At 59.5% G+C, this 13,111-nt stretch overlaps 1 protein-coding gene across 1 annotated transcript; it reads right to left on the bottom strand.

Annotated features, from left to right (window-relative positions):
- Positions 1-230: 230 nt before the first annotated feature.
- Positions 231-6,959, bottom strand: IRF5 (interferon regulatory factor 5). Its single transcript, XM_032201844.1, has 7 exons — positions 6,786-6,959; positions 5,008-5,191; positions 4,443-4,477; positions 3,778-3,820; positions 2,265-2,654; positions 1,019-1,137; positions 231-932 (listed from the first exon to the last, which is right to left on the bottom strand). The coding sequence occupies exons 1-7, from the start codon at positions 6,957-6,959 to the stop codon at positions 702-704; spliced, it is 1,176 nt and encodes a 391-aa protein (XP_032057735.1). The 3' UTR covers positions 231-701.
- Positions 6,960-13,111: the final 6,152 nt, after the last annotated feature.

The raw sequence follows: 13,111 nt of genomic DNA, 5'->3' as shown, positions 1-13,111 counted from the left end.
AGCAGCGAGGGGGTGGCTGCTGGGCGCCCCCCCCGGCCCCTCGCGGGCAGCAGGGGGAGGCCGGGGCTCGGCCCGGGGATGCGCAGCGGCAGCGGCCTCGTGGAACAGACGCAGGCGGGACAGACTGTTTAAATATATATTATATATTTTTTTTTCTTTTTTTTTTTTTTTCTTTTTGGTTTGGTTTATTATTTTTTTTTTTTTTTGGTTTTTATTATTATTTGGTTTCTTTGGGGTTTGAGCGAGCGCGGCGGAGACGGCTCGAGCGAGTGCAGGGACAGGGCTGGGAGACGGCCCCGGGCGCGCGGGGCCCCGCGGGCGCGCATGCTGTTCCGTCTGGTGTTGTAGCCATCTCGAGAACAATTAAACACAAAATTCCGAAAAAAAAAAATTAAAAAAATTGAAAAATAAATTAAAAACCCGCGGCTCTGCCTCGTTCTTGGGTGCACGTGGGTGGCTGGAGGGGCGGCGGTGGCTTTTGAGCCGCGGTGTCCTTGCGGCGCTGATGTCCCCGGAGCCATTCGCCCTGCTGGTGCTGGGTGTCCCCATCCTGGCCCCATTTTCTCGCCGTTTCTCCCCAAAACTGCCACGCTCTTGGTCCCGTGTCTCTGCTGCAGCCCGGTGGGCGCGCACAGCCCCGTCCCTGCCCCGTTGTGGTCCCGCGGTGCCGGGTGTCAGCGCGGGGCCGTCCCCAGGTCCCCTCACTGGGGCAGGGACCCCGGTGGCAGCGCCCAGGGACCGGGCTCCTCGGTGCTCGCCGGGGGCTGTGGCAGGCGCTGCTGGCTCTGCCAGAGCTGGTAGAGCTCCTTGAACTGCTCCACCATCCTGTCCTTCAGGTCGGGGTGCGAGATCTGCAGCGGGATGCTGTCGGCCGACCACGACAGCTCCCCCGAGAACATCTCCAGCAGCAGCCGCGCCGCCACCGGCACCACCTGCAAGAGACCCCCCCCCCCGGTGTGTCACCCCCGGTGCTGTCACCGCTGTCACCGTCACCACCCCGCGCCGCTCGTCCCCTCACCTGCACCGTGATCAGCTTCTTCTCCTTGGGCTTCTGGTCCGGCCACTCCTCGCCGAAGCAGAAGAAGATCTCGAAGGGGGGCGGCGTGGTGGTCTGCCCCTTCTGGAACAGGATCAGGCCTGGGGGGGGGCAGGCGCCGCAGTGAGGGGGCAGCGCCGGCCCCCCCCCCTGCTGCTGCTGCTTCTGGGTGGCAGTGCCCCTGCTGGCCTTGTCCCCGTGCCACCCGGTCCCCGCGTCCCCCACGCTGGCCTGGGTCCCCCGAGGACATCCAGACCCCATCCACCAGCTGGTGGCCCCCACACCAACGTGGTGTCCCCAGTGCCAATGTGGTGTCTCCCCTGTGTCATCGCGGTGTCCCCATGTCATCGCGGTGTCCTTCCACCCCACCAGGTCCCCACGTGCTGGTTGGTGTCCCCTACCCCAACACAATGTCCCCCACCCCAAAACATCATCCCCCACCCCAATACGTCATCCCATACCCCAATACATTGTCCCCCACCCCAATGCAGTGTCTCTACGTCATCACAGTGTCCCCATGTCATCACGGTGTCCTTCCATCCCAAAAGGTCCCCACGTGCTGGTTGGTGTCCCCTACCCCAACACAATGTCCCCCACCCCAATACATTGTCCCCTACCCCAACATGATGTCCCCCACCCCAACACGATGTCCCCTACCCCAATACGATGTCCCCTACATCAACGCGATGTCCTCCACCCCAACACAATGTCCCCATGTCATCACGGTGTCCTTCCACCCCACCATGTCCCCATGTACCATTTGGTGTCCCCTACCCCATCACATCATCCCCCACCCCAATACATCATCCCCTACCCCAATACATCATCCCCTACCCCAACACATCATCCCCTACCCCAATACAACGTCCCCTACCCCAACGCAGTGTCCCCATGCCATCACGGTGTCCTTCCACCCCACCAGGTCCCCACGTGCTGTTTGATGTCCCCCACCCCAACACATTGTCCCCTACCCCAACAAGATGTCCCCCACCCCAATACGATGTCCCCTACCCCAACGTGATGTCCCCCACCCCAACACATCGTCCCCTACCCCAACACAATGTCCCCCACCCCAACGTGATGTCTCCCACCCCAACACAATGTCCCCATGTCATCGCGGTGTCCTTCTACCCCACCACGTCCCCACGTCCCATTCGGCACCCCCCACCCCAACACAATGTCCCCCACCCATGGGCGACACCCCAACCCTCCCCCCTCCCCCCCTCACCGTTGAGAAACCCCTCGAGGCTGAAGAGCTTGGTCTTCTTCTCCCTCTCGATGGGGTTGGGGCCGGCGCAGCGGGCGGCGCAGGGCCCGCTCCAGAAGACCTTGCACTGGCAGAGGCGGATGGCGTAGAGGTCCTGGCCCTGCAGCTCCAGGATGAGCCCGCGGTCGAGCACGTCCAGCAGCTGGTGGGTGTAGAAGCGCTGCTTCTCGTTGGGGATGCCGTCGGCGGCGGGGAAGCGGACCTGCTCCAGGCTGAGCGGCCCGAAAAGCTCCACCTGCTCCTGCGTGGGCTCCAGGCTGCTGTGGAAGAGGCGGCAGCCGTGGGGGTTGCTGATGGTGAGGACGCAGACCTGGCGGCCGCGGTATTGGAATTTCAGCTCCAGGTCGGTCACTGCTGGAAGGATGGGGAAGGGTGGGGGGGTTGAGATGGGGTTAACCCTAATCCCGTGGCTGCTCAGCCCGCAAACGCCCCAAATCTTTGTCTACGCACCCCGTAGCCACGCTCGGACACCCCACGGCCATGCCCAACCAGCCCGTGGTCGCCCCATGGCCGTGCGCCCGATGACACCCCAATGTCAGCCCCGTGCCCATCCACACCCAACCACCCCGTGGCCATGTTGAGCCACCCCATGGCCTCATCTGTGTCACCCTGTTGTCATCTGCCAACCCCACAGCCATGTTCAGCCACCCCAAAGCCATGACCAACCATCGCCAACCACCCCATGGCCCCACCACATCCATGTTCCCCCACTCTTCCATCACCATCAACCCCAAAACCACATCCAACCGCCCCATGGTGACCCCATAGCCATCACCAACCACCCCATGGCCACCCTACAGCCATGTCCAGCCACCCCATGGCCCCCCACATCCATGTTCCCTCACTCCTTCATCACTGTCAACCCCAAAACCACGTCCAACCACCCCATGGTGACCCCATGGCCACCACCAACCACCCCATGGGCGTTGCCAACCACCCCATAGCCATGTCCAACCACCCCATGGCCACCCTACAGCCACATCCAGCCACCCCATAGCCCCCCACATCCATGTACCCCCACTCTTCCTTCACTGTCAACCCCATAGCCACATCCAACCACCCCATGGTGACCCCATCCCCATCACCAACCACCCCATGGCCATGTCCAACCACCCCATGAACCCCCACATCCGTGTTCCCCCACTCTTCCATCACCGTCAACCCCAAAACCACGTCCAACCACCCCATGGTGACCCCATGGCCACCACCAACCACCCCATGGCTGTTGACAACCACCCCATAGCCATGTCCAACCACCCTATAGCCACGTCCAGCCACCCCATGGCCCCCCACATCCATGTTCCCCCACTCTTCCATCACTGTCAACCCCAAAATCACGTCCAACCACCCCATGGTGACCCCATGGCCATCACCAACCACCCCATGGCCACCCTACAGCCACGTCCAACCACCCCACGGCCACCCCATGCCCATCACCACCCCCCCACGCCCACCCCCACCCACGGGTGCTCACGTGGCAGCAGGTGGGGGCTGATGAGCAGGTTGGGGACCCCGTGCTCCATGGGCGCCAGGGTGGCCGGGGCAGGGGGAACGGTGCCGGCGGCCCCGGGGGGCAATTCGGGGGCCGCCACCGCCCCCCCGGGCAGGAAGGGCCCCACGGGGCAGCCGCCGCCGAAGGGGGGCTCCTCTTTGGGCCAGGGGTAGGGGGGCAGCAGGTCCCCGGCGTGGATGGGGGCGTCTGGGGGGCAGCGGGGTTGGGGGGCGGCCGGGGACGCCCCCACCTCGCCGCTGCCCCCCCACGGGGCGCCCCCCGGGGCCGGCTCAGTGTTGATGCTGAGGGACATCAGCTTCTGCAGCTGCGAGGCAGAGCGGGGGCGGTTATGGGGTGAGGGACCCCAAAAAGTGTGGGGTAGGGGGCTGTGTCCCACCCCCCCCACACCCCGTTGTCCCGTAGGTACCTGGCTCACGTCCTCCTCCCCGCCGTGGCTGAAGTCGTCCCCGGTCACCCCGTCTGCGAGGGGGAGAGAGGGGAACGGGGTGCTGAGGGCTTGTGGGGTGATGGGGGGTCCCGTGGGGTGTTGGGGGTCCCGTGGGGTGCCAGGGACTTGTGGGGCGCTGAGGGCTTGTGGGGTGCTAGGGATTTGTGGGGTTATGGGGGTCCTGTGGGGTGCTGAGGACTTGTGGGGCACTGGGGACTTGTGGGGTGCTGGGGGCTCCATGGGGTGCTGGGGATTTGTGGGGTGCTGAGGGCTTGTAGGGTGCTGGAGACCCCATGGGATGCCATGGACTTGTGGGGTTTTGGGGGTCCCATGGGGTACTGAGAGCTTGTGGGGTGCTGGGGACTTGTGGGGTGCTGGGGGTCCCATGGGGTACCAGGTCTTTGTGGGGCACTCGGGACTTGTGGGGCATTGGGGGACCCATGGGGTGCTGGAGACTTGTGGGGTGCTGGAGACTTGTGGGGTGCCAGATCCTTTTGGGGTGCTGGGGCATTGCAGGGTGCTGGGGCCCCATGGGACCTCTAGGAACTTGTAGGGTGCTGGGGGTCCCATGGGGTGCCAGGTCCTTTTGGGGTGTTGGGGACTTGTAGGGTGTTGGGGGTCCCACGGGGCGCCAGATCCATTTGGGGTTCTGAATCCTTTTGGGACCCTGCGGCCCCGTAAGACCCTAGAGCCCTATGGGGTGCTCAGGACTTGCGGGGCGCGGGTTGCCCCCATCTACCGTGTCCACCCCACAGCCCCCCTACCTGCGCCGTCGGCCTCGCAGACCTCGTAGACCTTGTAGGGTTTTGGGGGGGCGTCCTTGGTGCCGTCGTAGCGCAGGCGGAACTCGCGGCTCTTGTTGAGGGCGCAGCGCAGGTTGGCCTTCCACTTAGCGGGGTCGGGCTCGTCCACCCCCTCCGTGAACTTCCCCGTCTCCGTGGCCCACGCCTGGGGTCGCGGCGAGGGAAAGGGTCACGGGTTTGGGGTCGGGGAAAGGGGTCGCTAGGGTTGGGGTCGCTAGGGAAAGGGTAACTAGGGTCGGGGAGCCGTGGAAAGGGGAGTTAGGGTCACTAGGGTTGGGGTCAGTTGGGGTAGGGTCATTAGGGTCACTGGGGAAAGGGTCATTAGGGTCACTAGGGTCATGGTCACTATTGAAAGGGTCATTAGGGTTAAGGTCACTAGAATTGGGGTCAATTGAGATAGGGTCATTAGGGTCATCTGGGGAAAGGGTCATTAGGGTCACTATGGATAGGGTCACTAGGGTCAGGGTCATTAGGGTTAGAGTCACTGGATTTGGGGTCAGTTGGGATAGGGTCATTCGGGTCACTATGGATAGGGTCACTAGGGTCAGGTTCACCACGGAAAGGGTCATTAGGGTCATGGTCACTTGAATCAGGGTCAGTTGGGGTAGGGTCATTAGGGTCACTGGGGTCATGGTCACTATGGAAAGGGTCATTAGGGTTAGGGTCACTTGAGTTGGGGTCAGTTGGAATAGGGTCTTTAAGGTCAGGGTCACTAGAGTTGGGGTCAGTTGGGATAGGGTCATTAGGGTCACTATGGATAGGGTCACTAGGGTCATGGTCACCATGGAAAGGGTCATTAGGGTCGGGGTCACTAGAGTTGGGGTCAATTGGGATAGGGTCATTAGGGTCACTGGGGAAATAGTCATTAGGGTCAGGGTCACTAGGGGTAGAGTCATTAGGGTCAGGGTCACTATGGAAAGGGTCCTTAGGGTCACTTGGGATAGGGTTAGGGTCTTTAGGATTAAGGTCATTAGTGATAGGGTTAGACTCATTAGGGTTACAGCCATTAGGGTTAGGATCATGGATGGGGACATCAGAGACAGGGTTGGGGCCATTAGGGTTGTGGTCACTAGGACAGGGTCACGGATGGACTCATTAGGATTAGGGTCACGAATGGTCTTATTAAGGTTAGGGTCATGGATGGTCTCACTAGGGTTAGGACCACTGATGGTCTCATTAGGGTTAGGGTCACGGATGGCCTCGTTAGGGTTAGGATCACTGATGATCTCATTAGGGTTAGGGTCACGGATGATCTCATTAGGGTTAAGGTCACCATGGGTGGTCTCATTAGGGTTAGGACAATGGATGGTCTCATTAGGGTTAGGGTCACGGACAGTGTCATTAGGCTTAGGGTCATGGATGGTCTCAATAGGATTAGTATCACGGATGATCTCATTAGGGTTAGGGTCACAGATGATCTCACTAGGTTTAGGGTCACGGACGGTCTCATTAGGGTTAAGATCATGGATGAGCTCATTAGGGTTGGGGTCACTGATGATCTCACTAGGGTTAGGGTCATGGATAGTGTCATTAGGTTTAGGGTCCTGGATGGTCTACACTAGGGTCAGGATCATGGATGGTCTCATTAGGGTTAGGACAATGGACGGTCTCATTAGGGTCAGGGTCACTGATGATCTCACTAGGGTTAGGGTAAGAGTTGGCCTCATTAGGGTTAGGGTCTCTGATGATCTCATTAGGGTCGGGGTCTCTGCCGGCCGTGCCGCGCGGTGCGGTCCCACCTTGAAGATGGTGCCGTCGTCCTCCTGCGGGGCGAGGTGCCGCGTGGCGTGGTGCCAGGGGATGCAGAAGAGGCGCTGCCGCCGGTCCACCCACTGCAGCCCCGGGTAGCGCTGGCTCTCCACCTGCGCCAGCAGCCACGGCTTCAGGCGCACGCGGCGCGGCGGCGCCGTCATGGCCGGTCGACGGTCACCTGCGGGCACCTCCGGGCACCTCCGGTCACCTCTGGTCACCTCTGGTCACTTGGGGTCACCTGGGGTCAGATGTGGTGAGATGTCATAACCAGATGTGGTCACCCATCGCCCATGGTCACCCATCAACTGTGGTCACCCATCATCCATGGTCACCCATCGCCCGTGGTCACCCATCATTGCCCATGGTCACCCATCACCCATGGTCATCCATCGCCCAAGGTCATCCATCATCACCCATGGTCACTCATCGTCCATGGTCATCCATGACCCATGGTCACCCATCACCTGTGGTCATCTATCACCCATGGTCATCTATCATCCATGGTGACCCATCGCCCATGGTCACCCATTGCCTGTGGTCACCCATCACCCATGGTCATCTATCACCCATGGTTACCCATCACCCATGGTCATCTATCGCTCATGGTCACCCATCGCCTGTGGTCACCCATCATCGCCCATGGTCATCTATTGCTCATGGTCACCCATAACCCATGGTCACCCATCACTCCTGGTCACCCATGGTCACCCATTGTCTATGGTCACCCATTGTCTATGGTCATCCATGACCCATGGTCACCCATCACCCGTGGTCACCCATTGCCCATGGTCATCTATCATTCATGGTCACCCATTGCCCATGGTCACCTATCGCCCATGGTCACCCATCATTGCTCATGGTCACCCAACGCCCATGGTCACCCATCACCCGTGGTCACCCAATACTTATGATCACCCATAGCCCATGGTCACCCATTGTCTATGGTCATCTATCGCCCATGGTCACCCATCATCCATGGTCACCCATCATCGCCCATGGTCACCTATCGCCCATGGTCATCTATCACCCATGGTCACCCATCGCCTGTGGTCACTCATCATCGCCCATGGTCACCCATAACCCCTGGTCATCCATCGCCCATGGTTACCCATCATCCATGGTCACCTATCACCCATGGTCAACTCTGGTGACCCATCGCACCCGGCCACCTCCGGGCACCCATCACCCGTGGTCACCCATCACCTATGGTCAACTGTGGTGACCCGTCATACCCAGCCACCTCCGGGCACCCATCGCACCCAGTCGCCCACCACCCGTGGTCCCTTAGGGTGACCCATCAGCTATGGCCACCCATGGTGACCCATCACACTCCGCCATGGTCGCCTATCACCCATGGCCACCCGTCACCCATGGTCACCCAACACCTACGGTCAACTGAGGTGACCCATCACACCCGGCCACCTCTGGGCACCCATGGGCACCCATGCTCATGGCCACCCATCACCCGTGGTCACCCAAAACCTATGGTCACCTTTGGTGACCCATCACACTTTGTCACCCATGGGCACCCAACACCCATGGTCACCCAACACCCATGGTCACCCAACACTTGTGGCCACCTCTGGTGACCCATCACACCTCGTCACCCATGGGCACCCATCACCTATGGCCACCCATGGCCACCCACCACCCATGGCCACCCATCACCCATGGCCACCCATGGCCACCCATGGGCACCCATGGGCACCCATGGTCAACCGAGGTGACCCATCACACCCACGGTCACCCATGGCCACCCACAGCCACCTCTGGGTGCCCCCCACCCCGCACGCTCACTTATGGTCCCCCACCCCACCCGCTGACCCCCCACCCATGGGCCCACCCCCCCCACACTCCCGCCCCTCCCCCACCCCAACCGAGGCGGAACCCGGGGAGGGGGGGACCCAAAAGCGGAACAAATCCCCCCAAAAGGAGAAGTGACACCGTGGGGGGGGGGAGGGGGTGACATCGAGGGTGGGGGAGGGGCACAACGTGACCCCATGGAGTTGGGGGGGGGGGTTACGAGGCCACCCCCGCACCTCCCCACCCACACCCTAGGGTGGTGTCATGGGTGGGGGGGGGGGGGGGCTTTTTACCCCTCCCCCCACCTTGGGGTGCCTTGGGGGGGGGTCCCAGGTGTGGGGGAGGGGAATTTGGGGGGTGGGGGTGGGGTGAGGGGATTTGGGGGGGGGGGGGGCACGAATTTTGGGGGGGGGCAGCGGTGCGGGGGGGCCCCACGCGTGTGCGTACGCACACGCGTGGGGCCCCCCCGCACCGCTGCCCCCCCCCAGGGGTCCTCGCCCCTCCCCCACACCCCCCCCCCCCCCCCAAATCCCCTTTTCACCCCAAAAAACTCCCCCTTTCACCCCAAAAATCCCCCTCCCCCCCCCCCTTTTAGGACCCCCCCCAGCTCTCACCCGCGCCCCCCAGGTCCGGCCGCCGCCGCCGCCGCCTCCTCGCAGCGCTTCCGCACGGCGCGCCTCATTTGCATCTCGTTTGCATCTCATTTGCATGCGCCGCGCCCTCCCCCCCCCCCCCCCCCCCGCCCCCTTCGGGGAAGCCCCGGGGTGGGCGTGGCCCGGCGCGTCCTCAGGCCCGGCTGTGATTGGTTGGGGGAGGGTGTGGGCGGGGCTTAAGCTGGCTAATCACCGAGGGTGGGGCCCACCGTTGTGGCCGCTTTAAGAGGCGCTCGTCCCGCCCCCTCGGAGCGGGGATTGGCTGGCTTTGCCGCCTTCCCTCACGCCATTGGCTGGCGCGGCCGTCAGGCAGCGCGCGCGCTGTTCCCGCCTTTTCCGGTTGGGGAAGCGGGCGTTGCCTAGCAACGCGGCCGCACAGGCCTGAGGCCTAGGCCTAGGCCCCGATTGATTTGTTATTGCTGGCCTTTTAATTCTTATTTTGCCGTGTTTTGTGTCGCCAGCACCGTTAGCTTGTATTATTGTTATTAATATTATATTTTATTTATAATAAATATTATTTATATTATATATGACATTATTATTTGACATTATTACCATTATATTATTACCATCATCTTCCTCATTAGTCTCGTTATCATTAATTGCCCTCATCATCATCCTCATCAGTGTCATTACCATTACATTATTACCAGCCTCATAATCATCCTCATTAGTACCGTTATCGCTGCATTATTGCCCTCGTCCTCACCATTCCCAGCATATAACTGATATCGTTATAGCAATAACTGATACCGTTATCATTATAATTACCCTCATCACCCTCATCATTCCCGTTATCATATTACCATCATCCTCATCGTTATCGTTATCATATTACCATCCTCCTCCTCATTAATATTGTTATATCATCCTCCTCCTCACCGTTCTCGTTATTATTTTTATCATGATCTTCCCATCATCTTCCTCACCCTCGTTATCACTCTCATTATCGTTATCACCATCCTCCTCCTCATCCCCACTCTCATTACTGATACCGTTATTTTTTATTGATGATTACCACCATCACCATCCTTATCACTCTCATTATCGTTATCCCATCCTCCTCCTCCTCCTCCTCACCAGTACCGTTGCCGTTCCATTCCCATCCTCACCCTTCTCCTTCCCACCATTATCACTAAATCCCCATCTTCTTCATCACCCTCCCCATCCCCACCGTCGTTAATTTTATTATATTCATGATATCATTATTAACGTCACGGTGTTGCCATCCTCACCCTCATTATCCTCATTTCTCACGATCAGTACATCATCACCATCCTCATCCTCATTATTACCGTTATATTATTATTACTATATTATTATTATTATTATTATTATTATTATTATTATACCGTTATACACCACCCTCCCCCCCTCCTATTATCATTTCCATTATCATTATATCACCACCCCCACCTCCCCCTGCCCACCCCCACCATTACCATGCCCCTCTCCCCCTCCATCCCCCTCCCCGCGTCCCCTTCTCCCAGTTTGGGGTCCCACAGCCGTGTCCCCATGGGGTGCTCAGTGACACGAAACGTGTCACTCGGTGCCACACCGTGGCTCCTGCCATCCCCCACAGCCCACCCAGGACTCGCCCCAAAGGGGGGTCCCACGGTGCAGCCCCCCCGGGTGCCCCCATCCCCGTGTGCGGGTGGCCTGGGGGGCACCCCACAACCCACACGGGGTGGCTCGGGGTTGGGTACAGCCACATTTCGGGGGGTCTCCCCTCACCCCAATGGGACACTGGGGGGGATTTGGGGGGGCACATGCCGGGCGTTCTCCCCCCCCCAAAGCACTGCTGGCCCGCGCCGCCCCCGCGCCGAGCGGCCGTGGCTTTTTATGGGCAGAACGCGGCTGTTTGCAGCTTCCTGGCCTCTAACATCATCCGCGGCACCCGGCGCGTTGCTGACCCCGGGGACCCTGCCGGGCCCCACCAGGAGCAGCAGCAGCAGAAATGAGCGATTTTGAACAAAAACGGTGAAAACGGAGCAGAGTTGGAGCGCCGCCGAACTGGGATTAATCTCAGACCCCCCCTCCCCTTGATCGCTGATAGAGCTCGAGGTTCCTGCTTGGAGGGACGGAGGCACGGGGTGGGCTGGGGAGGGTGCCCCCACCCCACAGCCATCCCCATCCTCATTAGTGCCCGAGCGGCAGCGAGCCGCCCAGCAAAATTCTCCAATTTTGGCTAAAAATCTGCTGGTGGAGGCGAGATTTCCTTTCGCCCGATTTCAGCCTCCAAAAATCGGGGTGGCGTTCACCTCCGTAGGGAAACGGGAGCTGTGGGAAGCTGTGGGCCCAAAGGGGGCTCGTCCCCGCGCCCCTTCCAGATAACGTCAGGAGCGAGACGAGAGCTGAGGGGGGAGGAAACGTCCCCAGGCAGCGCCGCCGAACGGATTAGGAATGCGTTTCGGATCAGAAACCCTGAAACGGGGAAATCGGAGGCAGGGCGGGGGGTTGCACCTCATGCACATGGCAGGCAGGGTACCCAGCTGCAGCGTGTCAACGTTTTTATGGGGCTCTGAGAGGCTGGGAGAATTAAAAAAAATATAAAAAGAATGGATGAAAATGGTCCGAGCCGTGGAGAAAACGGCTTTTATGAGGTGCTTGGAGCCAGCGCTTCGTTAGCTCATCGCGGAGGAGACGTGACTTGGATCCTGCACCTCTGCAGGGGGGAAACGGGAGGGTCCTGCAAGCAGGGGGGGACGTTGTAACAGCGAGGAGTGATGGGGACAGAGAAAAAAGCTGAGATTGTGGCCGTCAGTGGCTTTGTGGGGACGGTCGGAGCAAGCTCAGAGTCCCTGGACACCCGCATCTGAGCTCGTGCCTGGATGGATCCGGGTGGAGATTGGTATCAGGGTGGAAAGCAGAGGGCACCGTGCCCTCCTCGGAGGGGTCAGTGTGGAGAACGAGCCCTTCCTGCCAAAAAAAACCTACAGGAGGAGCCTCGAATCGCCGCTCCCTTCTCCCCGCTGTGGGTCTCTGCTGGACGCAGGCAGGATTCCAGCACGGAGCCGGGGCTGAGTCACGGGTAAAACCTCGCTGCTGGCACCCCGAGGCCTCTCGTTGAGTTTGGGGCCGTGCCGGGGTTGCTGCTCCATGTGGGACCCCGCTGGGATGTGCTGCAGGTGCCGGGGCTCCTCGCTCCTCCGTCCCCGTTCTTCGGGGCAGGATCTCGCGGCGTGTTCCCGGCACTCGGGGGGGGGCTTATCAGCAGCCGGGCGGTATCAGCAGCTTCCCCTTCCAGCCTTTAAATCCGGTTTTATAACAATGCCAGCGTCTCCGGACCAGAAAGGAAGGGAAAAAAAAAACAAGAAAAAAAACAACTTTCCAGTCTCCCTGTGTGTAAAGGAAAGTTTGAAAGCATAAACGTTATAAAGTTTTTAAACTGCGCAGACAGCCCCCCCTTTCATTCAAAAATAAAATAAATCTTTTGTTTAAAAAATCATTTTTTTTTAAATAAATCAGTTTTTTCCTGATTTTTAAACTCTGCCCACAGCCCTCTGATAAGGCACCCGCTGCACCACACGCACAACATCTCACACCACCCATGACTGGAAAGAGCGACGTCGTTTTAACCGCGGTTCCTTTATTATCTCCTGGTATCAGCCCTACAGAGATTAAAAAAAAAAAAAAAAACACGAGAAGACAAAGCGCTATTTTTTTTTTCAAGCGACTTTCACATACGTTTTTATTTATTTATTTTTTATTTTTTTTTTTTTTCCCAGCTCGTGAGCGAACAGTTGGGGCGAGCTGCGAAATGTCAGCTGGCCGGGGCAGGCTGCGGAATTGCTCCCCGTGACACAAAGAGGGGGGAATGGTCTCGTCTTACTGCAAGCATCCAGCGCGAGCATCTG

Source organism: Aythya fuligula, chromosome 1 (genome assembly GCF_009819795.1).
Source record: "Aythya fuligula isolate bAytFul2 chromosome 1, bAytFul2.pri, whole genome shotgun sequence".
NCBI lineage: Eukaryota > Metazoa > Chordata > Aves > Anseriformes > Anatidae > Aythya > Aythya fuligula.
The sequence above is the reverse complement of the archived record's forward strand: the minus strand, read 5'-3'. Positions and strand labels throughout refer to the sequence as shown.